The sequence below is a fragment of the Capricornis sumatraensis genome, chromosome 1, assembly GCF_032405125.1.
Source record: "Capricornis sumatraensis isolate serow.1 chromosome 1, serow.2, whole genome shotgun sequence".
NCBI lineage: Eukaryota > Metazoa > Chordata > Mammalia > Artiodactyla > Bovidae > Capricornis > Capricornis sumatraensis.
The window spans coordinates 51453792-51481110 of NC_091069.1; the positions used below are offsets into that span (position 1 = coordinate 51453792).

At 44.6% G+C, this 27319-nt stretch overlaps 2 protein-coding genes across 6 annotated transcripts in view; one reads left to right on the forward strand and one right to left on the reverse strand.

Annotated features, from left to right (window-relative positions):
- Nucleotides 1–27319, forward strand: part of CTNNA2 (catenin alpha 2) — a 1217480-nt gene that overhangs the window by 771960 nt on the left and 418201 nt on the right. The gene's annotated exons all lie outside the window — the stretch shown is intronic.
- Nucleotides 21741–23306, reverse strand: LRRTM1 (leucine rich repeat transmembrane neuronal 1). Its single transcript, XM_068986767.1, has one exon. It carries the CDS (start codon nt 23304–23306, stop codon nt 21741–21743), a length of 1566 nt encoding a protein of 521 aa, XP_068842868.1.

Below are 27319 nucleotides of genomic sequence, written 5' to 3' on the forward strand. Positions count from 1 at the left end.
GAATACTGACCCCCCAGAATTGGATCAGTAGAGTCAATGTCTGTGGAAAAAGAGTTTTCATGGTCCCTTCCATCCTATCACATAAGAACCTTGTACTTATCCTTGCCCAAGTGAGACGCATTGTTCAAGTCACTGGGATTTCTGTGTCATGACCTGTTTTCCTGGGAGATTTGCTTGATGAAAATGGGAGGCTATCCCCCGTATGGTAGAGGTAAGCTTCCCTTTCTACTTCCACCTGTCTTATAATGGAGGTGCTTGTTAGATTTAGAATAGAAAGAATGGCATTAGCTGTAGATTATTGGACATTTACTTATCCTCCCAGGATCTCAGTTTTCTTATCAGTTCAACAGTACCTACCTACAGTATTGATGTTACAAGGAGTAAACGATGTAAGAGTCTCTAAATGCCAAGGTCAGGACCTGTCTCTTTGTATGACTTCCAACAGTATTTGTTTTCCTGTCCTCCCTTCACCTTTACAGAGCTGATCAAATGGGATCTGGTGTGCTGGCTGCAGCACTTTGTAACTCTCTAGTACAACATGAATAATGGATTCTGGTTATTGGCATCAATCCATCCTCCAGGAGCTGGGAAGTACCAGGTTTTCATTGCACAGAGGTACCCAACTGTGTTAGAGGGAGCCCTGGGGATGGACCCAGGACCCAGGTCTTTGCCTCTAGACTAGAATTTTGTACACTGCTACTTTCTGTTCACTTGTCCACTCACTCCTCTGAGAAGGTCAACATATAAGTGGGGCCATACACACCGCCTTAAGTTCTAGAGTCTTAAGTAATGCAATAAAAACATAGGCATATACCCTGGATTGGAACCCTGTAGGGATGCATACGTTTAAATAAAACATTACAGTGCAGCACCACTTAGCACACCCATGGAGTACCTAGCCTTGGCCCTTGTATAATCGTGTGCTGACTTACTCCCTCTCTTACTTTTCACCTCTTGAAACAGAGAACAAGTTTTCATTGGCAAAGGACTCTTAGATATCTCTGAAAGGCATTTGGTGAACAGATAGTGCTGTTTATCTCCTTTGGTGAGTTGAAAGGTTTCTTTCAGAAATGCTGCACAGAAACCCCTCATTTCTCTTTGCCTTCTCAAGAGAGACATAAAATGGGATTGGCTATTAGCTGCAATGCCGCCTCTTGGCTCCACTGATCCACGGGGATTTGGGAGCCCAGCATGACCAGAGATAATTATACACGAGATGTATTCAAAACTGTCCCTGAGTGTTCATTCAGGATCTGCTTTGTCAAGACAGTGCGTTGTCAACACCCAGGCCAGAGTTATAAGCTCATTGTAAATTCAAGACTAAGTCCATCCAACATGTTACATGCAAGACTGTTAAGTCATTGGAGCTCTTTAAAGGCAGTTTGTGAATCTGTGGAAATCAAGTCCCTGGAATCTTCCAGTCTTTGGGGATATGAAGGATGAGGGCTGGGAATGAGCATCTTACAGATGACCTTAACCTGAAATATTAAAGTTATCTTTAAGCAGGAGGATTTGAGAGTAAGGATTCTAATCACAGGTGTAGGTTATTAAGTAGTTTTAAGAACTTATTTTCTTAAAAGTGTACATCAGTGTCTATAGGCATAAAGAATCAAAGGGCAAATGATGAGATGAACTTGACATGTGAGACCTCCATCCAAAGGGAGGAACCTCGCAAATGCAACCCCAAAAATGGAACTTGCAGGTGTTTGAGCTGAATTTTCTATAAGTCTAGTTTGATACGCTAAGGAAGTACCCCCCTTTATGTCATTACTTCAGTGGGAAGATGTCTGACAAGTCACAGCTGATGATGACAGATTGTATAAGCCTTCCCTTGAGCCTCACTTCAGCTGGAAAGTGTGTCCTTGTGCCCTCCTAGAGCCAGAGGGACAGCTAGTCATGTAGCATGAAGGGTATTTCTCCTGTCAATGTGGAGTGCTAAGCATTCAGTGAGAAGAAAGGATAGAAGGGGAGAGAGGAAGGGAAGGAAGGAGTAAGAAAGAAAGATGAGGAGGCAGGAAGGAAACAGGGCTGGCCGTTAACAATTATTAAGTGATGAATTCTAGGCTACATGCCAGGTATTTGCACTTGCATTATCTCAGTTTCTCTGACCATGGCACAATTAGTGTGAATGGAATCATCTAATTCATGGCCACACAAGTGGAAGGAATTCTGCCTTCCTGCTTCAACAGCAGTTATACCAAGGGACATTGCAAGTTTCCCACCCAGGTTCTTATCGGATGAGTTCAGTGTCTTAATATTGTATTTTCAGTAGGTGATAATGAAGAATTATCAACTGAATGAAAATAGCAAGCTGCCTTCTCAGGGAGTTATGGTAGAATCCTCTACTCTGAAGGTAAAAGTGTCAACAGTCCGCTCAGTCCTAAGGTGGGCAGTCATGGAAGGAAGTTAACAATCGCAAGGCTGTTGGCAATGGTTTTCAGCCTTGAACCTTATCTAGTTTCTCCAGCTTCTCCTTTCCCACAACTTGAGCCTGAGCAGCACAGAGGTGGTGGTCCTTCCTCTCCCCACTGTTGTGAAACCATCAGCCCCATCCCTTCCATCATCTCTGATCTTCAGTTACTTTCTTCTCATCGTCTCTGAGAATCCCTCAAAGTCCTCACAGAGAAATAGGAAGGTTCAACCCTGCCCACTCTTAGGATATTGTTTTCTCTGACTCCTGAAGAGATTAGCCTTATGGGTTTAACTTTTCAAGCTTCCCAGTCTCTACCCCAGTCCATCTAGAATTTTGTTGTATCAGTTAAGATGCTTATGGTTGCAAGTAATAGAATCACTCACTTTTCAGTGGCTTAAAAAACGGTGGTTTATTATCTCGCACAGCATAGACCCAGAGGTAGATTCCCAAGGCTGGGCTCTGGGCCACAGTAGCGTTTGCTGAGACCCAACACCCTTCCATTCCACAGCTCTGTTACCTCACCTACTCCTTGTGCTCGCTTTTGCAGGATTCAGAGTGGTGTCCATGGGCCAAAAGAAAGAGACAATTTCTTCTACATATCACTTTTTCCCCCCTAGGAATAACATATTACTGAGAAGGTATGGCTTGTGTGATAAGTCAATGTAATGGATATGAAATTTACTTCTCAACAGAGTGAAAATATTTCACTTGGCTTTTTGTTTCCTTTTAAAATTGCATCTAATCTAGTTGAAGCTTTCTCTCTCACCAGGGAAATTAAATGTCAATTACTATATGAATTCTTGTACCATACCAAACCTTCTTGATTATACAGTGGTACTGGAGGCCTTATATTGGTCCAGAACTCACTGATCTTCAGGTCACTGATCTTCACCGACTTCTCTGATCATTGTCCATGTCCATATTGTTCCTCAAGGGCAGTCACATCTGCAGTTTTCATGCCATGCTTGGTCACAGAGTCTTTTCTGATGGACCCACTGGTGCTCATGACCAGTCTCCTTAGAAGCCTCCTCATAATCATTCCCTATAGGATCCTACCACCTTCTCAGATGTCTGCTGATTGCAACCATGTCACCCTTCCAATTTCAGAAAACATTCTCTAAAACCTCTCTCTGCTCTAGATGTTCCAGTGATTTTTTTCAAATACTCCCTTCTGCTTAATAATCTTTGAGATGATTCTGCAATACCTCCCTTCAGGAAGCCTTAAGAAATACTTTCCTGGACTCTATTCTACTTCTAAAAATTAGTATAAGGGTAGGTTATCAGAGTGGTTAGTTCTTTTCTCTCTAACTCATCTTGTTATGAGTAGGATACCTTCCTTATTGAAATGGAACAAAATTGGACGCTTGATTTTCCTGCTGTTTAAGTATTTGCTTATAACGAATCTAGTCATGACACGCTGGTAGGCACCTTGCCAGTGCGTTTGCCCCGCACCTCCCTTTCATTTGCCTGCCTCCATGCCATTGTTCATAGTGCATTGTTTTCTTGAGAGACCCTTGCCCTCCATTCTGCCTGTCAAATCCTACCCACGTACCTAGACCCAGTGCCTAGACCAATCCACCTTCTTTATCAAGAACTCTTCAGTCACTCTCCTCTCACCCATTTCTTGAATCGGGGCAACCCTCTCTTCTTGCCGTGTCCTCAAGAAGACTTTGAGACCCCTCTCTGATAGTATGCATTCTTGTCCACCTTGGGTTGTCCTTATATGTGTGGGCATTGTACCTGTCCTATTGACCGAAAACTATTTGAGACATGGCCATGTCTTGTTCTCTTTGCTCCCATGGTGCCTAGAAAGTAACTAAATGCAGTTAATGGAAATGAATTCTCTCCTGATCCTGGATAGGGTATAATGGGACACCAAACATGTATGTGTGGTACGTGTCCCACTGATCGCTGAACCTAGGGTAGGCAAGTGCACAAACTAGGAAATGGATAGTAAGAAGCTGGAAAAAGATACAAGGAGCCATAGGAACTGCAGACATTCTTTATTTGCAGCAGCACAGCAGACATGCTTTTTTCTCTAATGGCTGATGCTGCCACAACACAACCACAAGAGCTTTTCAGGTGGTGCTTACATCGGTACACAGAATAAAGATGTTCACATGGCTGAGTGAGTACATCATGATGTGCATGCACCATGCTATAAATGAGCTCACCTGTTACATAAACATGCAAAGTCATTACTTACAAAATGTGGGGCAAGAGAGCTGACCACCACCATCCTGACTAATTGCTATTCCCTTACAGGGCGTAAGTAGAGTAATAATAGAGACAAAGAAAAGGAGCTATCCTGGGGCAATCTAGACTGGGAAACATGGCTACTAAGGTCGGTGAGTGTTCTAATACCTTGGGGAGAGAGGGATAACCATGGTGAGCTGAAAAGGCTTCTTAGATATCTTTGAAACCTGAACTGAGTGTTGTGTTATCATGAAAATGTGAATGATTAGGAAGAAAAGGAGAAAACAGAGAAGTCATGGGCATAGGGCCATGGAGATAGAAATGACTTTTCAGCATCTGTGGACTGATTTGGACACATTAGGAAGAACCCCTATTGGTGGCTTATGTTTTCATCAAACCTCACAATTTGCATGATGCTGTCTATTGATACTCATAGACTGAATTCCACTCTGTTGCCAATAGCATTGGAAACAAGATTCACTTTTTTGTACAAAGTCAAAACTACTTCAGTGGTAATAGGAACATTTTGTACCGAAAGTAATGAAGACAATGAAAAGGGTACTAGTAATACTAAGCACACTTACGAAGCACTCTCTATGTGCCCAGTGTTTACATAGTGTTTTACCTAGATTAATACTACTCTTTCCTAAACATACAAGGCAGACATTTAAAACTATCTCGATACTAATAGAGGCTGAGTTGCTGGGCCCATGTTACTCACCAGGCATATGGTGGAAAAACTGGGACTCAAATTCGGTGTGTTTTATTCCAAAGCTTAATCATATTTCATCCCCTGGAGCAAATGCTAAGAACAAAGCAAATGCAACAACGAGAAGAACACAAATTTTCTCTCCTGATGTACTTAAACTCACACTTCTGATAGGGCACAAATGTAGTCTGTGTTAAGCAGGGCAAAGTTCAGTGCAACGGAAAGGCATTTCGTTTGCTTAGTGCCCCATCTCATTTGAGAGCACAGCTATGTGGGCTTAGGCAACTGTTTTCTTACTTAATGACTTAATTACTGTCTAATGATTTGATCTTAAAACTCAGACCATCTCCCATACCAAGCCTGTTTATGTTGGAAATCTGAGAGCTCATTTTTAGGCTCTTGCCTGTAGATGCTACCCAGGGTCCCTCAGAGACAGTGTCCCGAGTGAGGGGTATTTACCTCAAGGTGAGACAAAACATGAAAACCCCTGGCCTCCTTAGCACAGGGATCAAAAACCTCTTTGCAATCACCACAAATTTTTATTTGCTGTTGGAAAATTGCTTTGGGAAATGATGTGGATCAGAGAAGTAAATTTTCTGTCAAGATAAACTTTAGTAGTGAGCAAAGCAAAATTCAGAAGAAAAAAAAAAAAGACCCCTAGGTGTTTTATCTCACTTTTATTAACATTCTTTAATATTTACCACCGTTGTACTTTGTGAGCCAGACTGTCAGTGGAAACACTGAACTACAGAGAAGTTTCGGGAATTTCTCTAGAGAGGATATCTTCAGCCTCATTTTACAAACAGAAGCTGTGGATAACAGATGTGCTTCAAAGAGCTGGCGGTTTTTAGAAGAATTAAGGTGAAAAGTAAACTCCCTAAAACCTTACCATACAGATACCAAGAATCGACTGCTTCTGGACTGGCCCAGACTTTCCAGTGTGTTTCCAGAAATTGCTGTTTTGCAGTCTGCACAGACGGTGGAGTGCTTGGACTAGCAAGGGAGGGGAGGACGCTTGGCAGGGCACCAGCTCAGAGCAAGATTCTTTTCTTTTTCCTGAAGAACTGAGCCTGGTAAAAAGGAAAAAAAAAATCAAAACCAACAGACCCTTTCCTTCTTCCCCATCTGCTTTTTCCCAATTCTTTGGGGTTGATAGCCCTGGATTAACCAGTGGAACCCAGCAGGCTGCAGGCTGCTGAATCTGTAGCTAGGATTTGCTGCATTCCAGGGCTGCCTGGCTGTGGTACCCAGGGCTGCTGAGTCTCACCAGCCGATAGATAACAGGACCACAGCCAGAGTCTGTCATGAACACTCAGAACAACAGCGCATGCGCTTTTGAATCTGATGGTAGTGATATGATGGAATAAATGATTCTAATTGAACCTGGTTAGACTGCTGTTCCCCCTTCTCCCAAAACTCTCAATTTTAATTTCTTAGATCTAGCAGGTCTGGGGAGAGATATGCTCAGAGACAGAGGTCTGGGGACTGGATCTGTTGACAAAATTGGAGAGAATCATTATACTGGGGAAAAAATAAAGGCAGTCACTTGCAGCAAGTCTTGGCACACCTATGTGAAGGAAGCTCAGTAACCTCTTTAACGAAGTATTCCAGCTGATTTTGCCAAACAGAGATGGTGCAGTCTCTTTCTTCCAACTTAGGAGGGAGATAACTTTTATATTGCTAATATTTATTGTTCTCTTTTTTAAAAAATAATTGCATTTGTTTATTTATTTTTGGTTGTGCCAGGTCTTTGTTGCTGCGTGCACTTTCTCTCTAGTTGCACTGAGCAGGGGCTACTCTCTAGCTGGAGTGTGTAGACTTCTCATTGCGTGGCTTCTCTTGTTGTGGAACATGGGCTCTAGTGCTCGAGGGCTTCAGGAGTTGTGGCTCCCAGGTTCTAGAGCGTAGGCTCAATAGTTGTGGTGCACAGGCTCGGTTGCTGTTCGCCATGTGGGATCCTCTGGGATCAGGGATTGAACCCATGTCCCCTGCATTGGCAGGTACATTCTTTACCACAAAGCCACCAGGGAAGCCCTAATGTTCTCTTTCAATTAACCTCTCACAGCTCTTCTTAGAATCTATTTCTAGAAACCAAGTGTTCCTAATGCCTTTCATTGCTCATCTAGTCTGTTTCTAGAAATACAACACGTAACTATAAACATTGGTGACACAGGGCGGGAGCTACTATTATTTGAGAACTTACTATCAGCTAGCACTGTGGTCAACTCAGTATATGTGATCTCTGATATCTTCTCAAGAACCCACAAGGCTGCCATTGGTGTGTCTGTTTTAGAGATGTGAATGCCATAGTTCTCGGAGAAGGCAATGGCACCCCATTCCAGTACTCTTGCCTGGAGAGTCCCAGGGATGAGGGAGCCTGATGGGCTGCCGTCTATGGGGTCACACAGAATCGGACACGACTGCAGCGACTTAGCAGCAGCCGCAGCAGCATGCCATAGTTCTTAAGCTCAAATGATGACCTGTCCAAAGACTGTTAGACCCACTTGGGACAGACCCTGTGATCCACAGTGAGAGAAAGGGAAAGGAGTACCCATCCCTTAAGGAGAGAACAGTCTGGTTGCTTCTCCACTCCATGTGCTCTTGACGGAGTCATGAGGGACTTGATTCAGAGCAGTGACTAACAGCAGGAATTCCACTCCCTGTGGAGGAGAGTTTGAAGCATGTGGCCCTCCAAAGTCACACTGTGGGTGGCCACCCATATGTCACCCCCCTCCTCCATCCATTGCTTTAAGTCTTTGCATGCTACTACATAGCTCTTAAAGTTGTCACTTACATTCTCTCCTTTGAGCCTTACCAGATCCTTGTGGAAACGACTGAGCAAGGATTAATTTCTGAATCTTATACACACGGGAATTGAAGTCCACAGAGGAGGTGATATATCTTAGTGAGTAAGTGACCAAGCCAGGACCAGAGCTCAGTCTATTAATTTTATTCCCAATAGTTTTTTCTAACACATCATGAAACTTAAAAGTAAAGATAGCTCTGGGAGATGTTGAGTGTAGGAGGGACTGATAAGACCAAATTCCCCAGTTGAAACCTTGGCTGTTCAAATAACCTCTGAATTCCCGTTTTCAGTATCAAAGAACACAGACCTCCTTTGACCCTCTCAAAATTTCAGTCAATGACCTGCCAGGATGCTTTAACTTACTGCTCTTTTGTCTCTTCCCCATGTTCATCACTGTCTATCTCAGCATTTCTCAAACTTCTCTTTTCATTATCTCCCCCTTAAGAGATTTTTTTTTTTCACCTTTTCCCCTACCTCACTCTGAAATTTTAATACCACAGATATACTGTGTTTATGCACCATATAACATGGGCTTCCCTGGTGGCTCAGCAGTAAAAAATCTGCCTGCCAATGCAGGAGACATGGGCTCAGTCCCTGAATTGAGAAGATCCCCTGGAGAAGGAAATGGCAACCCTCTCCAGTATTTTTGCCTGAGAAATCCCATAGACAGAGGAACCTGGCGGGCTATAGACCACAGGGTCGCAAAAGAGTCAAACACAACTTAGTAACTAAACGACAAAAACAGCTATATACCATAAGTGTATCTCTGCTTTATACATACAAATAGTAAGACTTTTTATCCCCTTAAGAGCCAATTTTTACTCCTTAAATTCAGTATTAGCCCTGTTAAGAAGCTCAAAACTAGGAATCCAGTGCAGGGTTGGGGAGGGGGGGTGGGGGCTGGTGGGAATTAGAGGAGGAGGAAAGAAGACAGAAAAGAAGGAAAGGAGAGAAGAGAAAAAACAAACAACAAACAATGTAACAAGTTAGTGGGGAGACTTCCCAGACAGTCCAGTGCCTAAGACTGTGCTCCCAGTGCAGGGGGCCTGGGTTCGACCCATGGTCAGGGAACTAGATCCCACATGCCACAAATAAGAGTTTGCATGTCATAACCGAAAGCTTCTGCAGGCTGCAACTAAAAAAGATCCTGCATGCCACAACTAGGACCTTGCACAACCAAAAAAAAAAAAGTTAGTAAAGACACAAAACACTAAACTGAAGGTGGTTCTCATTTTCCCAATAGTTAGAGCTTTCCCCAGTAGTATAGATTCATGTGTTGGGATTTTACTTTGGCCAAAGTCTTTCCAATATACCTGTCCAAAGCCAGAGCAGAGCATTCTTCAGTCATTCTGTGATCAAATCACAAGGAACAGTTGGGGCCTTGGAACAGACTCACCTTTCAAGAGCTAATTTCCTAGGAGCAAAGTAGAGCATTTCCTCTGACCAAACATGATATCTGTTTGTGGTGTTGGGTAAGTCTCTAAGGTGGAGTGAGATCTTTCCTTGGGGGAGGTTTAATGCATTCCTAACTTTACCTGTTGATAAGAAACAACAGTAGAGAATGTACTGGAAATCAACCCTACTTGCCTCCAGATCCTGCCTGCCAGAGAAGAGAACTAGAAGAAATGCCCCAAGTTACTACTACAGACAAGAAGGGAAAAGCCTGGCAGGTGGCCCTGACTTGCCCAAAGGCAAGAAGCGAAGTAGCAAAGCTGGAACTTGGATTCTGCATCTTAACACATGAGCTTCTCTTCCAGAAGAGCATCCACCCTAGACACGTCCTTCTTTTGTTACACTTACTTGAGCAGCATCACTCTGTGGCCATTAGTACACAGAGGAAAAGCATCTTTAAATAAACACCAGCACATCTGTTACGGCCAAAGATGTATGCCTAGTGTCTCAGGGGTTGATATGATTTAATATTGTGCTGTGCTTAGTCACTCAGTCGTGTCCGACTCTTTGCGACCCCATGGACTGTAGCCTGCCAGGCTCTTCTATCTGTGGGGATTCTCCAGGCAAGTAAACTGGAGTAGGCAGCTATGCCCTCCTCCAGGGGATCTTCCCAACCCAGCTCTCCCTCATTGCAGGCAGATTCTTTACTGTCTGAGCCACCAGGGAAGCCCATGATTTAATATTGCCGATGTTAAATAAGAGTCTGGGAGCCAGATCACAATCACAGGCTGTGGGATCGCTTTCCACCTTCAGGAATTGAGTACAGAGAGCAAATAGCTCAGATGTGGGAATAAGTTTTGCTGTAATGCCAAAGACCCACATGAATGATGTTTCCTTGAACTGGCCACCAGGCTTTGGTTTGTGTAGAAGGAGAAGATGGGACCACACCTGCATGGGTATATGGATGTCAGGCACACACACACTCTCATGTTCTAGTGGTGGGCTACATTCACGAGGGTACCTGATATCAGTGGCAAAGTCAAGACAATGAAGAACCAGAAAAAGTCAAATGTTGGTATCAACGCTAAGGCCTGAGAAAATTTCAGAGCTGTAAAGGAAGAAGCATGTGTTTCTGCCCCTAGACTTCTCTCTCTGCCTCTTTTACTTCTCTGTCCAGACCCAGTGCTTTCAGGAACTCAGATTTTTGGATAATACCCTATCACAGAAGGAAATGGGGGCAGTGTGGCTTTGAACCCTGCTGGACTGAGCCCTGCTCCTGGCTCTGTGACCTTGTTTTATTGGGTTAGCCAAAAAGTTCATTCAGGTTTTTCTACACCATCTTACAGAAAAACCCAAACAAACTTTTTGGCCAATATGATATTTATTTGTTGTTAAAACAAGCAAACCCAGAACCCACTTATCTAGCACCTACCATATACCAGGCACTGTTCTGGGCACTTTACAAAGAATATCTCATTTAATTTTCAATAATAACCTATTTAATTCTCCTAACATCCCTATTTTCATTTTATAGATGAAGGGATTGAGTATCAGAAAGATTAAGTATTAATCAGTTGCCAAAGTCACTCAGCCAGAATTGAAGCCAAGCCCTGTGTCTCCAGAGTCAGTGCTTGTCCCCTCTCCCGTCCCCATTAAGGTAAGTGACCTTGGGCAAGTCATTGAACGTCTCTAAATGTCAGTTTACCTATCTGCAAAATTAAATGCTTCTCTGAACAAAGGCTTCTCTGGTGGCTCAATGGTAAAGAATCTGCCTGCAATGCAGGAAACCTGGGTGCAATTACTGGGTCAGGAAGATCACCTGGAGAAGGGAATGGCAACCCACTCCAGGATTCTTGCATGAACAAATGAGCCTGGTGGGCTATAGTCCTTGGGGTCACAAAGAATCGGATATGACTGAGGGACTAACAGTTTCACTTTAAATGAGAAAATGTTAAAGATTTAGCAGGTTGCCAGGCATCCAGTAAATACAATATGTAATAAACACTCATCTTGGGGGGCGGGGCAGGAGGATGGTGGTTGCCTTTCACAGATGGATCAGGTTGAAGTGGAAGCTTCTCTTTCACACACTCATCATTTGTCTGGTGGACCTAGGCTCAGCACTGTTTTCTTCCTAATGCCTCATCTTCAGGTTAAATTGGTCTCTTGTTCACTCAACAAAAATTTACTTAATCCCTGAACAAGAAATGCTGTGTCACTTTGAATGAGCTAACCAATTCAGTTAGAACTAAAAAAACTGAGTGATGTGTTACCTTGAGTTTCATTTCCATTATTACACAATTTCTCCCCTTCTTCCTTACAGCGTGTTTGTTCTTTTCGCTTTGTACCTTTTACAATTTTTGAAATAGTGTGCAAAAAAGAATCAATATGAGAAACTCAGATAAAAATGACCTGGACAGAAAGCAAGAGTGAGGCTGAATTCCAAGAAGGACCATTATTTTTAGAATAAAGCACATGCACGCACACACAGACTCCGTTGCAGGGAAATATAGATTTCACGGCAAATGCAATCACCATGGAGCAGACAGTGAGACAAAATCACACAGTGCGTGGTTGTCCTGCAGCTGAGGGACAAATGACAGGATTGCCTTGGCCAGCTGAAGACAGATTGCCACATTGTTCCATTAATTGTGTAGAGCTTGGCTTTTCCAGACCTTTCTGTGGCAGACTAATCCAGCTCTCACTTGCCACTGACTGAGCTGTCTCACTTTTATCCAAGGCTGCCTAGAATATCTCTGAGAGGTCCCTGCCACACAGAGTTTGCAATACTGAGAACTCTTAATTGAAGATAAACACACACTGATGGTGGACATCTAGTAATAAAAAAAAAAAAAAAAAAAAGAGGGCATTGGTTTAAGGAGATAAATATGCTGAAAGATTCGATCTTTATACTGGCTTTATTTTAAGTCCTATAAATTGTTGGCAAATCTGGTCTTACATATGAGCAACTGCCTGCATTGTTTCATTTGAGAGGAACAAGAAACGATCTCCTGTCCAAATATGCATCACCAAGGTGTTTCAGTACCTGCAATTCTAGCATTAGAACAATGTCTCTTATTGCCCTGAAAGATCTTTTTTCAGCTGCAAGAATTTCTAGGCAACACTGGTATCACCGTCCATCTATCCATTTTCTACTGGCATTTAGTTTTCACATTCTCTAAAGAGTTGCTGCTAAAAGAATTAATGGCAGTGGGCTGAGTGGAAAGGGAACATTTGGATGTTTGGAGATATTTGGGAAAAGTTGGCATCTATTTGGAATTCTCTGAGGTATCATGGAAGCTTCTATGAAAATGAAGAGAGTGTCAGGCTAGGGGGTGAGGGGAAGGGAAGAACCAAAGGGCAGTAGCAAGCTTGTGATACCAAACTTTGTCATTGTTAAACTCCGGCTAGAGAATGAGAGGGTATAGGAGTATGAGTGCAGCGTGTTCTCCAGGACTCCTGCTAGAAGACTTACTGACTTTAGTATTTTGAGCAAGGTCAGCCCTGCCTCATCGCAACCAAGCAGAGAAGGAAAGGGAAATGATAGAGGTAGGAGGGCACAGAATTTAGAAGATGCAATTCCAGGTGCTAGGCTTTGACTTTTGGCAAGCTTCTTAACCTCTCCTGATCTGAGTCTTCTTGTCTAAATGATGGGACAAGGTTGTGTCTGCCTTTTGTGCTTGTTGGGAGAATTAAAATAAATAAAAGAAAGAGTACTTAGTAAACTATGCGAAGAAGGCAATGGCAGCCCACTCCAGTGTTCTTGCCTGGAGAATCCCAGGGACGGCAGAGCCTGGTAGGCTGCCGTCTATGGGGTTGCACAGAGTCGGAAACGGCTGAAGTGACTTAGCAGCAGCAGTAACCTATGGAGTACTCAGAAACAAACGACAATCCCATCTAAGTGAGAACATCTTTCTCACAATCAGCTCCACCAGGGGGAGTCAGTGAGGCCAGGGCCTCCTCACTTAACAGTGACCCCCATCTGGCCCTGCTGCCACCAGCCCACCATGGTTTCTTAAAGAGCTCTAGTCAGACCTATGAATCTCACTCACTGGTGAGCTACAAATGTGGCAATTCTTGTGACCCTCTAGCCCGGTGTTTCTCAGCCTTAGCTGAACTTCACAATCCCCTGGGAGGTTTTGAAATATTTCCTCATCAAGACCACACTCCAGATCAATTAAACCTGCATCTCTGGGGGAGGGACCTAGCCATTACTATTTATTAAAGCCCTCAAGTGGTTTCAGTGTGCCGCCAGGGTTGAGAAGCATTTTCCTAGCTGAGCAAATAAAGAAAAGATGCAGCTAGAAAATTTTTTTTTCTCATAAAGCAAGGAGAAAAATGGCTTCCCAACAAGACATTGAGAAGAGGCAACTAGCCAACCCAGTAGATCAGAATAAAGAAAGAAATAAAAAGAAGTTTTGGAGTAGAGTTGGTGTATCACAACTACATACAATGATTATTTGATCAACATAAAGCACAAATCTTGAAACTCCCTTCTTGCTCTCTTTTTTTCCTCTCTCTTCCCCTCTCCACCTGCCACAACCTTGACTTTTATTTTTCCCTGATCTCTTCCTTTCTCCATCCCTCCTCCTTCCGCTTATTTTGTTAAATGACTCTGAATTCCTAGTATTAACCGTAGCCGCTTACTCAAATCTAGTAAGTTATTCCCAGAGTCCTGTACTTCTTCCCTGCCCCCACCCTAGCCCACCTCCACCACAGCGGTGTTCTTCAGCCTTTTTGCTGGTCCTGTTTCAGTGCAGACCTCTGTGTCTCCCCTTCTCATGCGTGGGTGAGTGTGAGTGCCTGCGTCCTCTCTAGGGTTTCCTTTCATCTTCCTGCACATTCTAAAAGCCCTATTTTCCACCCACACATGCCTGCATTTTCTCATCTGTTTTCCGGTATTCCCACCTCCCCCTCTAAAGCCCCGCGCCTTTGTGATTTTTTATCTACCTTTTCTCATTCAGATGCAGGCAAGCCTGATGAATCAGAATATCTGGGGAATGGGAGTTCAGGGGAATTTTAATTTTCTGGTTAAGTGGTACTATCTTGAAAACTACTTTTGTTTTATTATTTGGGGAAAATGATAAAATAGAAACCCAGAACCAGAAGGGTCCTAAGGGAATACCTGAAGGCAAAGAGAGAGAGAGGCTCACTGCAGTTAAGATGAGAACAAGGTGGACTCAAGGCCTGTGAGTACCAGCAAACATCTCTCCTGACTTCAAGACCAGGATTCTCCCAGAACACTCTCTTGACTTGGCCTGCAGAACTTTCGATTAACCAGGACCCATCAAAAGTAAATTACATTTGGGGGTACTTTCCTAGTGGCCCAGTGGTTAAGATTACATGCTTCCAAAGCAGGGGGGTGTGAGTTCATCCCTAGTCAGAGAACTAAGGTCCCACATGCCACATGGCACAGCCAATAAATAAATAAGTACACTTTTAAGTGAACTTCCCAGTTTTCCTAATGCCATAGGCCTATGAACTTCACTCATCAGTGTGGCCTTCCTGGCCCCAAATGCCTTTCAGTCTGTGATCCCTGAATCTCTAGATCCTCATGCTTCTAGGTTCTGAGACCAGGTCTCTGATTAATAGGTCCACCACTCACTAGACTAAGCACGTTTTTTTTTTTTTCATAAACTTTTTATTTTGTATTGGAGTATAACCAATTAACAATGTTGTGATAGTTTCAGGTGAAGGGCAAAGGGACTTGGCCATACATATACATGTATCCATTCTCCCCCAAACTCCCCTCCCATCCAGGCTACTAGATAACATTGAGCAGGGTTCCATGTAAGCCCCTTGAATTTTAAAGTGAAACCCTGCTTATACCTCGGAGACATTCCAGGTTTGGTTGGAGCAGGGAAAAAGCCCAGGCAGAGGGGCTGAATTTATTCAGACATCAGAACTCCTCCTGGAAAGAATATCAAGTGTCTCATTTTCCCTCTTGTTAATTAAATATCCACTGTTCACTTGACATTTTTTTTTTTTCCTGTTTCCTAAATGAAGTCTTACCAGAGAAAAAGTGGGTCAGTGGAGGGCTCTGACAAGTTTGTCCCAGTTAATTTAAGTTTTGCCATATGTTCTCTGAGAAGCATGAGCTAACTACAGGTCCTCGTGCTGATTAGCAACCAACCTGAGGGGTTTTCATTTAGATTTCCAGTTCTTTCTCAAGAGAGAGCAAGATGAGAAGGCAATAGATCTAGGTGAACCACTCCAAACAAAGCTGGAATGCAACATGATGGTGTTGATGGCGTTGTTACTCTATACCAGGGAGCAGAGTTTCTCAACTTCCGGCACCCTTGACATTTTAGGGTAAATGGTTCTTTGTTAAAAGGAACTTCCTCTACACTGTAGAGTGTTCAGCAGGATCCATGACCTGTACTCATTAAAGGCTGGTAGCATCCAAACCCCCTGCATGAAAATCACAAATGTTTCCAGACATTATATTAATTGGGTGGCAGATTTGCTCCTGATTGAGAACCACCACCTTCGAGACATAGTCCATGTAGTGACCAAGAAGAGAAGGTGAATAAACCCGCAATAGTAATATATAGATACTAGATACGTGCTACACCTTTGTGACTCTGAGTCCAAAGTCATCTGTTTAGTGGCTAGACGGGATGATTCACTGAACTTTCTGCACCTGGAAGCCTGTGAGAGCTTTCCTCTGTTGACAGAGTCCTGCATGACCTGATAACCAGAGACTAGAGCAATCAAAGTCAGGGCGAAAATTCCTGGAGGTGAGCATTGCACCCATGTCATCCACCAAGAATATGGTGAGCATGTACCCTAACCCAGGCCAGTCCTAGGGTCTTTGCTGGCTAGAGGAGTGGAGAAGGCACCCATTCAAGGAAATTAGAAAGAGGCTATCATTGAAAGTCTGAGCTTTTATAATGAGATTATCTGGTGGCTCAGTGGTAAAGAATCTGCCTGCCAATGCAGGGAATGCAGGTTCAGTCCCCGGGTTGAGAAGATTCCTTGGAGAAGGAAATGGCAACCCACTCTAGTATTCTTACCCAGGAAATCCCATGGACAGAGGAGCCTGGCAGGCTATAGTCCTTAAGGTTGCAAAAGAGTCAGACACAACTTAGTGACTAAACAACAAAAATCACAACATATAGTTGAAAGGCCACCAGAGTGAATGCCCTGTGCTTCCAATTACTGGCTGGGTGACTTTCCACAAAAGCACTCCACCTCTCTAAGCCTTAGGTTCCTCATGTAAAAATAAGGTCCAGATAAAGAGTCTTATACCAAGTAACCACTCAATGTGTTTCCTCCATCTTATTTACAACTCCAACTCAGCATTAAGAATAATAGCAATAGTAATAGTTATAGTCAGGCTTTTGTTTTGAGTATAATTCCAGAAACAGCATTCAATTGAGGAAGGCCAGGAAATGGGGCCCAGTTACAGGAGAAAGAATTTTGCCTCCTAGAATCCCTGGAAAAAAGTCAGAGTAGTGCATTTATTAATGTAGAAATGTTTTGCAACCCTGAGGTGGAAATTTTTAGTTAGGTGCATATTCTCAGAAGAATGCTTTGCTGGCTTTTACCACTAGGTAGCAGGCGTACACCCTCCTATGGCACTGGCATGAGGAGCCCAGAAGATTCCCCAGTCTGCAAAGCCTGTATCAGCTCATTAACTAATGCCTGAAAATACCATCAGCCACCTCAGCCCTTTACACGTTGTGACTGATTTTATCAGATCCTTTCCTGAGTTAAAGTTTGATCATGGAAGAAGAAAGTAGGAGTATAATTATGCTGGGGGATATAGTTATATAATGTGATTATGTGTATGTGATCATACAGGTGGATATATATATATATATATAAATATGACAATGTAGTATGTATATGTGGCTATTTTGTGTCATGTTATGTCATTTACATATAAGTATGCATGTGTGTGGGCTTCCCAGGTAGCACTAGTGGTAAAAAAAAAAAAAAAACAAAACACCCAGCTGCCAATGTAGGAGACAAAAGAGACACCAGTTCCATCCCTGGGTGGAGAAGATCCCCTGGAGGAGGGCATGGCAACCCACTCCAATATTTTTTATTTTTGCCTGGAGAATCCCATGGACAGAGGAGCCTGGCGGGCTATAGTCCATAGGTTTGCAAAGAGTCAGACACGACTGAAGCAACTTAGCATGCACATGTATATGTGTATCCCTAAACTTTTCCCAGAATATACTTCAGGCACCTGTGTAATACTCATATTCCAGTTAATTCCTTGCTATTTAGCATTCCATCCACAGCAAGCCCAAATCAACCAACAACCACCATCTACCTAGAGGAAATAATTGATGCTTATTTTGACTCCCCCTGAAACAGTATAATGCCCATTTTCCAAAACAGATGTAAATTCTGGTCTCTTGGTAATGCTGTGTGTGAGAAGGATATCTGATGCCTTTCATTTTCCCAGGGTGTGTGATCCACCAGTGCCCTCTTCTCTAATGCATAGCTACGCCAGACAGGACATAGGCTGAACTTGCTGACAGGTTGGTGACTACAGCCCAGGAACACAAGAAGCCCCTAAACCTTCCAGCGATCTGTGTGGAGTTGCTCCGGACATCTGGGAGAAGTAACAAGTGCTATCTGCCCCTCTAATGACCTACACGTACTCATGAGTGTGTTGTTTAATACTAAGTCTCCTTCCTGAAGGCAGAGAGGAAGGTGAGGCACGCTTAGACTTTGAAGAGCTTCAGAGAATATTGAAAAAAAGATTTTAAAAGTTTCCTTTCACCAGAATAACTTTTCTCTGTGATGGAAACCTTGCAGTCTTGAGAACCTGAGCTACCTGGTGGTTTCAACTCTCAGAGCTGGAGTCTGAGTCCCAAGGGCTGCCTTTCTTGGGAGTGAAGGCCAGAGAAAGGGTTTCATTTAACCTACTCCCTCTGGTAGCACCTAAAAAGAAACCTACCAGGGCTAAGTCTGGTCTGAGAGTGTTATTTGTCATTTCAAAAGACTTTTTCTTTTCCATTTATAAATATTCAAGAAACCTGTATACCAGGCAGGGCTGAACTTTAATCAGCTGGGAAGGTAGTGCAAATGGAGGGTTAATCCATCACAATGCCCAGGAAGAGACGTGAATCGTAGCTTTAAATTCTTTCCAGACAACACAGGACAATGAGATTAGCACCTCCATGGGAAGAACAATAACCAAAAACAAGGTGCTACACCTTTAAAAATCAGATTCTCTTTTAAATGCTCAGTAGTTTCCTTAGAGGGGGTCACAGGAAGTTTGTTGAAGCTTAAAGATCAATTAATTTAAGAAAGAAAAGATTTCAAGTGTCATAAAACCTTAGTTAAAACTATCAGATTTCCCGCATTCTTGCCTCCCCCCTCCCACTTTCAAAGCAAGAAGTGCAGGAGCATGAAACGGAATGAGCTGAATTCCTCTGTTTGTGTAGAAAACACATTTGCTTGCCTACAAAGACACAGTGCAGACACACAGGCACACATGCGCACACACACACACAAAGTAAGAACATAGCTTTGCATGACCATCGTTAGTTTTCCAGGTCTCAGAGTACAGAGTCCTCTCTACAATAGTATTTCATTAGATTTACATGGACTTCAGGTCTTCTGTATATGTGGTGTTTAGTCATATGGGGAGGAGTGGGGGTGTCAGCAGCATACAACAAAGCATGATTATTCTCTCATTTTTTCTCATGGCCACATTTTAAAAAGAAGAATGAAGGAAACAAAAAAGTCTCCGGGATAGGAGATTCTCCAGTCTCCAGTCTACACATTTCTAGGGGTTAGTGTGGATCTCTGCCTGTGCTGTTTTCCAGAAAGGCTCTGCTTCTGGAAGCTTTCCCTACAAGCACACCAACAGGGCCCTTAATGCACCAAGCCAGAGCAGCTTTTGGCACTGGATCCCAGTAGGCTTCTTAAGAGGAGATTAAATCAATGGAATCTAAGGATTGAATCCTACAGTTGCACAATTGGGGGATTTTTTTTTTTTTTGTTCCCAGAAAAATCAGTTGTCTTCTAGAGGTCTCTTCAGTGGAATTTCATTATAGATGTCCCTGGAACCCCTGCCCCCCAAGATGGTATTTATAATGGCATCCCCAAATGATCATAAAGACTGAATCCAAAACCCCCTCCTTGAAGTTATCAAGGCGCCTCTCTTCTAGAACATTAGTAGTCTAAATGGGTACTGTATGCATGGTATATATCATAAAGTCATGTTTTAATTACAAACAAAATAAGATGAGGTCTCCTGATCAGAAAGAATGAGCTTATGGTATACGTTGCATGTGTGTGTGTGTATGTATATATATGTAAGGAGCTATCTAACAAAGCTTAACATCTTAGAGACATTTCCAAAATATTTCTCTTGAAAGAGCTTCTTAGTCTCTTAGAAGCAGTATTCTTAGGCACAGTAATTTCTCCATAGGTAGAAGAGAAATCTACCTTCAATCCTCAGCTTAAGTAAACCTCCTGGTGATGCCATTCTGCATTTCAAACAGCTGACTTTGCCTCTTTAGATGGGTGACTGGAGGTATTTGCATTTTGGGAGAAGGTGGTGGTGTATATTTTCTCTCCCCCATCCCTCTTCCTGCTATTCCGACTTCTCTCTCTCTCAAAAGAAAAGCGAAAATACAAAGATGCCTGTCTGCTGGATCATTCAGAGAGGTTAAACACCTGAGTTTGAGGAAGACTTTTAGACTCCAGCCAATATTAGTTCACCAGCTTTCACTCATGACAGTTTATTTCAATCATACATTTACTTAAATTGTTAGCTAGTGAAAGACCCCTCCCATCCACCACACCTCCTCCCCTTTTCCTGCCCTGCACCCACCACCTGGTACCACTCTTAAGTTTAGTTCAATAAACAACCTACATCTCTATGGACCTAGAAACCTATGAAGGTTGGCAAGGGGCAGTCATTGACCCCAACACAGAAAAAAAACTGAAACCTCACAGGGAAAGCAACCATTTCACAACAGGGTTATCTGAACAGAGGCAGCTTTTCTATACTGGGTTAACAAATTATTCCCATCTCAGTAATATTGGAAGATAGGCTCAAAAGCTCGTCTTTCCCATTCTACCCCACCCCCATCACTTCTACATGAGCCTGCCTGTAAAGTCTCCTGCTTCAGGCAGCACCCAGGTAGGCATTCAGCCTGAGGTAGGCTCTTCCCACTGTTCCCCTCAGCAGCTAGAAGTGTGTTTTCCCCATGAGAGCCTCAGCCTGCTGCAGTCTTAGCAATATGCTCCAGGAAGCACAGCCTTCATCACCAAGCGTTTGGATTCTGCCTTATTTCCCTGAGTCAAACCACAAGAGAGCAGGAGCTGAGGGTCTTTCACTCGGAAAAGTATGGAAAAGGGGCACAAATGCTACTAAGTCCGGTGAATCAAAGGCATAGAAGAACAGAGGCATTTGGGGGTGAGGTTTTGAATTGATTTGAAAGATGCTTTGTATTAAGTGCAAAAACGTTTCTTGTTCATAGGAAAAACTGTCTGGCACTGCCTTTTAAAAAGCATTTGCCATGATCCCTGCCTTCAAGGCTGATCAAGGATGCTCAGTCCTCAGTTTGCCTTTCACTTGCTTTAAAGTGGCTAAATTATACTGTGCTCCCCCAAACATAATATAGAGGGTCTGACTTTTTCAGTCCTTAATCATGTGGGGGTACAACCACCTGATAAGCTGTTTGTCCTTCTTAATGTCTCAAAATGAGCCTGGCTACTTTGCTCTTGAATTTCTGGTTTTTCCCTCTGGCCACTAGATCACCCCTACACACACACCCATGCACACACCCACCCACACACACATACAGAGGTAGGAAATTGTAACTGTTACTTCTCTTTTAACACAGGTAACAATTCATTTAGGTTACACCAGTCTGTAAAAACTGTAAATGCTATTTTATTTTAAACATTTTAAGTTTACAAAAAAAAAAAAAAATCAATGATTGGTACCTTTTTACACTCTCAGATTCCTGAATATGGACAGATCTTCAAAGGGAGGAAGGAGTTTTCATATGAAATTTAAGATAGACTGTCCTGAAGGTTGTGGGGTGGGGTTTTGTTGTGTTTGATCTCTTTTTTTTTTTTTTTTTAAAGACACAATAAAGCTAAAATGTCAAGTCTCTGGGAGTGATCCCCTTACAGTTTCAGTCAAGGAGCGTATCAGAGCACAGACCCCCAGCCTGGCACTCGCCGGCCCGCCCCGGTTGTCCAGGCGTATTTGGTAGCGCACGGTTTGAGAGTCTCTAGGGCAATCACACCTCGCATTCTCTCGCGGGCTGCTGGTGGCAGGTACACGAGCCATACTCGTTGATGATGACCAGGGCTCCCTCAATGTGGTTCGGTTTGTAATCAACGTAGTATTCCTGGGCAGACATGGCAGCCATCTGATGCATGGTCTGTTTCTGCTTTTGCTTCCTGCGCTGCGTGACAAAGCACTGTCTGAGCTGCCTGAGGCTGGCTGGGAAACACTTCCAGGAGACATAGAGCACCAAGACCACAATAAGGAAGGAGAAAATGAGGGCCATGGTGCCGGTGACCACCTTGTGGATCTGCACGGCATTCTCGGCGTGTTCGCCGGGGAGAGCCACGGTGACAGGCTCGGGCGTGCTGTCGGGCTGCCCCTCCCTGTCGTCAGCGAGTGTGGTGGCCGGGCCGGCGGGGGACCCCAGGTCGCTGCGGTTGGTGACGGCCGAGAGCAGGTGGCCGCTGGTGGGCTCAGCTCCCTCCTCGCACAGGTGGAACGCGTACACGGCGTCCAGGACGTCCTCGCCCTGCGCGTACTCGGGGCTGGCGCACTGCAAGTTGCCATCGTAGCGCCCCTGGAAGTTGCTGAGCCAGGAGGCCAGGGCGCACACATTGCGCCCACAGTCCCAGAGGTTCCCGGCCAGGGTGATGCTAGTCAGTGACTTCCAGGAGTTGAGGATCCGGGGCTCGACGTAGGTGAGGCGGTTGGAGTCCAGCTGCAGGGACTGGAGGTGCGGCACGGTCTCGAACACGTGGGGCTCCATGTACTCGATCTCGTTGCCCGACAGGTCCATTTTCTCCAGGTTCCACACCCAGTCCAGAGAGCTGACCACAATGGCCACCTTGTTCCTCCTCAGGCAGAGAGAGTGCAGGGAGATGAGGCGCGGGAAGTGGGCGAAATTCACCTTGACCAAATCGTTGTGCTCCAGGTGCAGCTCGGTGAGCTTGAACAAGCCGGCGAAAGAGTTGCGCGCCAGACTCTTGAGCTGATTGTATCCGATGTCGAGAAACTTGAGGCTGCGGCAGTCCTGGAAGATGCGCACGGGCACGAACTGGATGGCGTTGGCCCGCATGTGCAGCGTGGTGAGCTTCCGCAGCCCGTGGAAGAGGTCGGGCGCCAGCGCCTGCAGCTTGTTGTACGAGAGGTCCACGCTGCGCAGGTTGGGCATGGGCCGGAAGGTGGTGTTGGCCAGCTGGGTGATCTGGTTGGAACTCAGGGTGAGTTCCTTAACTCGGCGCAGTTTCTGAAAGGCGTCCCCCTGCACCGAGCAGATGTGATTGTGATCCAGATAGAGCCACGTGAGCTGCATTAACCCCGTGAACTGGCCGGCGCGCAGCTCCGAGAGGCTGTTGTAGCGCAGGGACAAGCCCAGCAGGCCGGACAGGTTGTGGGGCGCCTCGGTGAGGTTGAGCGCCTCGCAGTACAGCAGCCGCCCCTCGCACCGGCACAGCTGCGGGCACCCGCCGGGGGCGGCGGGCAGCATCTGAAAGCAGGCCCCCAGCAAACACAAGACCACCCCCGAGGGCCTCCTCAGCAGCCAGTGTAGACAGAGACCGAGCAGCAGGAAATCCATTAGCGAGAATCTTTCCAGAGAGGCTGGAGAATGTCCATTGGAAGCGCTCGGTCAGAAATCTACATCATATTTTATTCCGAGGGAGGGGGAGCGGGGGAGGGGGGAGAAAAGGGCAACAATCAAATAAATATATTGAAATAAAGCAGGACTCCCCCCCCCACTCCCCAAAGCCACACGTTCACCTCTAAGCATGCAGAAAGCTGGGCAGCATAGAAAGTTCACAGCCACGGAAAAAGATCAAAGAGATGGTGATTTGGTCCATGTTAGATGCTGCAGCAAAGAAAAGGGAGGAAAAAAAAAATCTTCGGGAAAGAATTTAATTAAAAAGTGTCTTACCCACCCTTTTCCAGAGAGTGACAACCTCCATTCAGCTGCTCCCTTTGTGTGCAGGCTAATTATATGCAGGGCGAGAGAAGACCCCTCTGTGTTTCCGAGGCAGCCCCGGTCCGCGGCCGGCGGATCTGGCAGGCGCACAATGTCTCACTTTGCTGCTCGGCTCCAGGCTGCAAGGGCGGCCGGCGAGGCGGGGAGGCGACTTCTAGGACCTGCAAGTTTCCCAACTACGTGCGGGGAGCCGGGGTTTCGCCTTCCTGCCGCTGTCCTTTCCCTCTGCAGTTCGGACTGTGACGTTGTGGGGAAAAAAAAAAAAAAAAAACAACTCCAAACTCGGGGCTCGCGACTCCCCAGGATTTGACAGTCTGGTTAATGTCCGTCATTGGAAAGGACCCCTGACCGGCGCCACCTTTTCTTCCGCGGAGACCGCCTGCCATTCGAGCCCGGGGCGGCTGCGGAGAGCGGGCTCGCTCATCCTTTGCGGGCGGCGGGGAGGTGCGGGCGGCGGCGCGGGGAGCAGGGAGCGGCGCCCCGGCTCCTTCCCTCAGCCAGGCAATGTGCGGCGCGAGATTGCACCGGCACCTACTGCTCACTGAGTGTCGTAAGCTGCTCACGATTGTGCGTCTTCCCGGAGCACCTCAGACATGGTCAGATTGAAAAGGGGTGGGCAGAAAACCAACATTTCCCGAACCACTAAAGTAATATATGTTCTTTGATGAAAAGGAAAACACTTTCAGCTTTTTGGTCCATATTTCAAAAAAAAAAAAAAAAAAAAAGGAGGGGGATGGAGGTATGGGAAAGCATCACCAACCACTGAGATATTTCCAAGTGGGAGACTGAAATACTCTGTTCTGCTCCCCCTCTCCTTTCCCTTTGAGGAATGTTCCCCCCCTCCCGCTTTAAAGCTGTCTACGTGTAAGAGGTACGTAGGAATTCGTAGAGAAATCAACATTTGGTCCCTTGCTTTAGAAAAGCAACTTGAGAGAAGCTAGAGGAAGGCAATGATTGTGGGGACTTGGCTGATTTTTTTTTTTTTTCCTTGCGAGAACTGGAGTTCTGCAGTCAGCCAGCCCTTTTGGGTTGTGGATGGGGTGGGGGAGTGGGGGGAATGCTTTTCAAACTCGGCCGATTTGGGAAGCCATCCCAATCCAAAGGTAGGAGACCCAGAGTGGCTGAAACGTATGTATATCTGTGTACAGAGAGTCTTTCTTGCCCAAGATCCCTCCGGGGCTTCACTAGTCTCCATAGATGTCAGTGAGGTCCCGGGTGGATTAAAGAAAGATTTTACTGCCTGACACGGGAGGGCTGACCCTGACGTGCTGCTCACGGTGATTACAGAACCCTGCAGTACACTCCACTCCAGGGGAATATGCCAGAGAATGAGCGGAGAAGGGGTCGTTTAAACCCACTTCCATACACACCTCTACTTAAGCTTTGACACTGTTATTAAATTGTGCCATCTGAGTGTGAAGAGATGTCCTTGCCTGATTATTTCTATTAACAATCATTTATGGATGGGCTCCTTCAGCTTGTAATGAGCTCTGTCTTGTCTCAGCTTGTTTGGAGAGGGTCTACATTGCTATGGTCAGGAACCTGTTGGTGATCTTTTTTTTTTTTTTTTAAAGAATGACAGAAAAGCCCTGCCAGAAGTGAGTGGATAAGCTTACCGTCTTGACCTAAGATGCCCAGAATGGTGATAGGGAGAATCAGATGTGAACTCCCATCGCCTCACTTTGCATTTCTATCATGTCTGACTGTTAGGTACTGAAAATAAGTGGGCATCATCTGTAGTTGTACTCACATTTGATAAGAATGAACTGGACTTGCTTTGGACAAGTAACTTGGCTGGGCCTTAACACCCAAGCTGAAGACACCAACCAGTGGAATCAAAGTCACCAAAGACTGGTGATACTTTTCAGGAAAAGTCATATGAACAAGGGCATGAATCATTCCATTTTTTCATTCCTCTGAGCTCTGCCCTGGTCATTCATCTCTGAGATGCATCATTTAATTGGAAGGAAAACAAATCTGAATGTCCTAGACATCACATGCTGTCTTAGGAGCTAAAAGAGACATTTGGAAATCAACCCCCTTAATTTTGTACATAACAAAACCCAAGCAAAGATTCACTGGGTGATTATTCAAGGTCTCACAGCTTCTTACTGGCACAGATAGTTTTTCTTTTCTCCTCTCCCACATCAAAGTGGTGGTCTTCCCATCCCATTCTTGATGGTTGCCTCTCCGTCACTCTTGCCTCTTTCTCAACTCTGCTGAGCACCTGCGGGTTTTGTCCTGGCACCTTCAAGGTGCTGCAGAACACTTTAACAGACAAACAATTTCACCATCAAGTGTTTTCACCTCTTGCCAAAACAATTATTCCTGACAGCAAGCCGGCTGATTGAGCCATAAACTATAAAGAGTTGGGAGGCTGGGGCGGGCAGGGGTAAACATTGGCCAACCATTCAGCAAGTATTGTTGAGTACAAGCCACCCAATCCCCATGGCTGCTAGGAAGAAAATTCTCCTAATGTAGGCAGCTTGGCAAAGTGATGATAGAGCCTGCCAAATAGGCAAGAAGAGGTCCCACTTTGGATGTCACTTGATTTGTAGAGCTGGTACAGAGAGGCAGAAAAGAGTTGAGTGTTGGCAAGAAGGAAGGAGAATAAAATTAAATTCACTGCATTTATATGTGAGTTTTCTTTTAAGTACGCTACTTAAAACGTAGAAGATGTGTCTCGGCTGTAATTAAAATATATGTATGTACATATATATATTGCTTTTCACATTATTATCCCCCAAATCATTTCATCTGGATGGTATCTTTAAACCTTTCCCACTTCTAATGTGGCAAGTTTGCATCTTTTCTACGGTTTTAAACCCCTTGGCAGAACCGTATACATTAACAGATTGAAATGAGCTTTATTGAAATTTAGCTATTCTAAGTCATCTGAGTTGCAGAATCCCAATTTATTATGTATTTAAAGCATACCAGCCCTGATTAAATCAATGCAAATTAGGTTAAATAAGAACAACATGAATCAAGTGTTTCAGCAAAGTTGAGTTGAGAAACGACAACTTTTGAGTCACCACAGCAAGTTGATGGGGCTGGTTTTCACCAGTTTTAATTTCATGCATCTTAGGGTCCAACACAATTAAAAAGTAAGAAAACGAAAGAGTTCACCTAAATTCTCTTGTTCCTCTTGTTTGAGCTCTCATATCTCTGTACCTCTCTTGTGAGAACATCTAACGTGCTAGGTTATAATGTGATAGTTGTGTGTATACATGATCAATCTCTTTTTCTGAGCTAAGCACAGCTTTCTGTTGGTAGATGTCTTCTTGAGCCTTGGATGTTGATGAGAGATACTTTTCACCCTTTAAAACACCCTTGATAACTTCCATGTTTGTACGGGGGCAAAGATTAAGCATCCTTCCTGAATGGCCATAGTAGTTGATCATCAAGAAAACCACCTCAAGCCATCAGGCCAACGTGTGATTGGGGAGTGGGGTAAGAAAGGACAAGAATCTTGAAATTGAGGCTTCTGAAAATGGGAAGAAACTCTGAGGTAGGTGAAGTGTGAGTCTGATTGCCAAAACACAATCTGGAACTAAGAGGAGGTGGAAGAGCAAGTTTGATGCAGCTGGGAAGGCCAGAAGTATAGCTTGGAGGAAGGAGATGTAATT

Excerpts from the sequence above, each read along its gene's own strand:
- LRRTM1 (XM_068986767.1), bottom strand. The coding sequence starts at position 23,306 with ATGGATTTCCTGCTGCTCGGTCTCTGTCTACACTGGCTGCTGAGGAGG.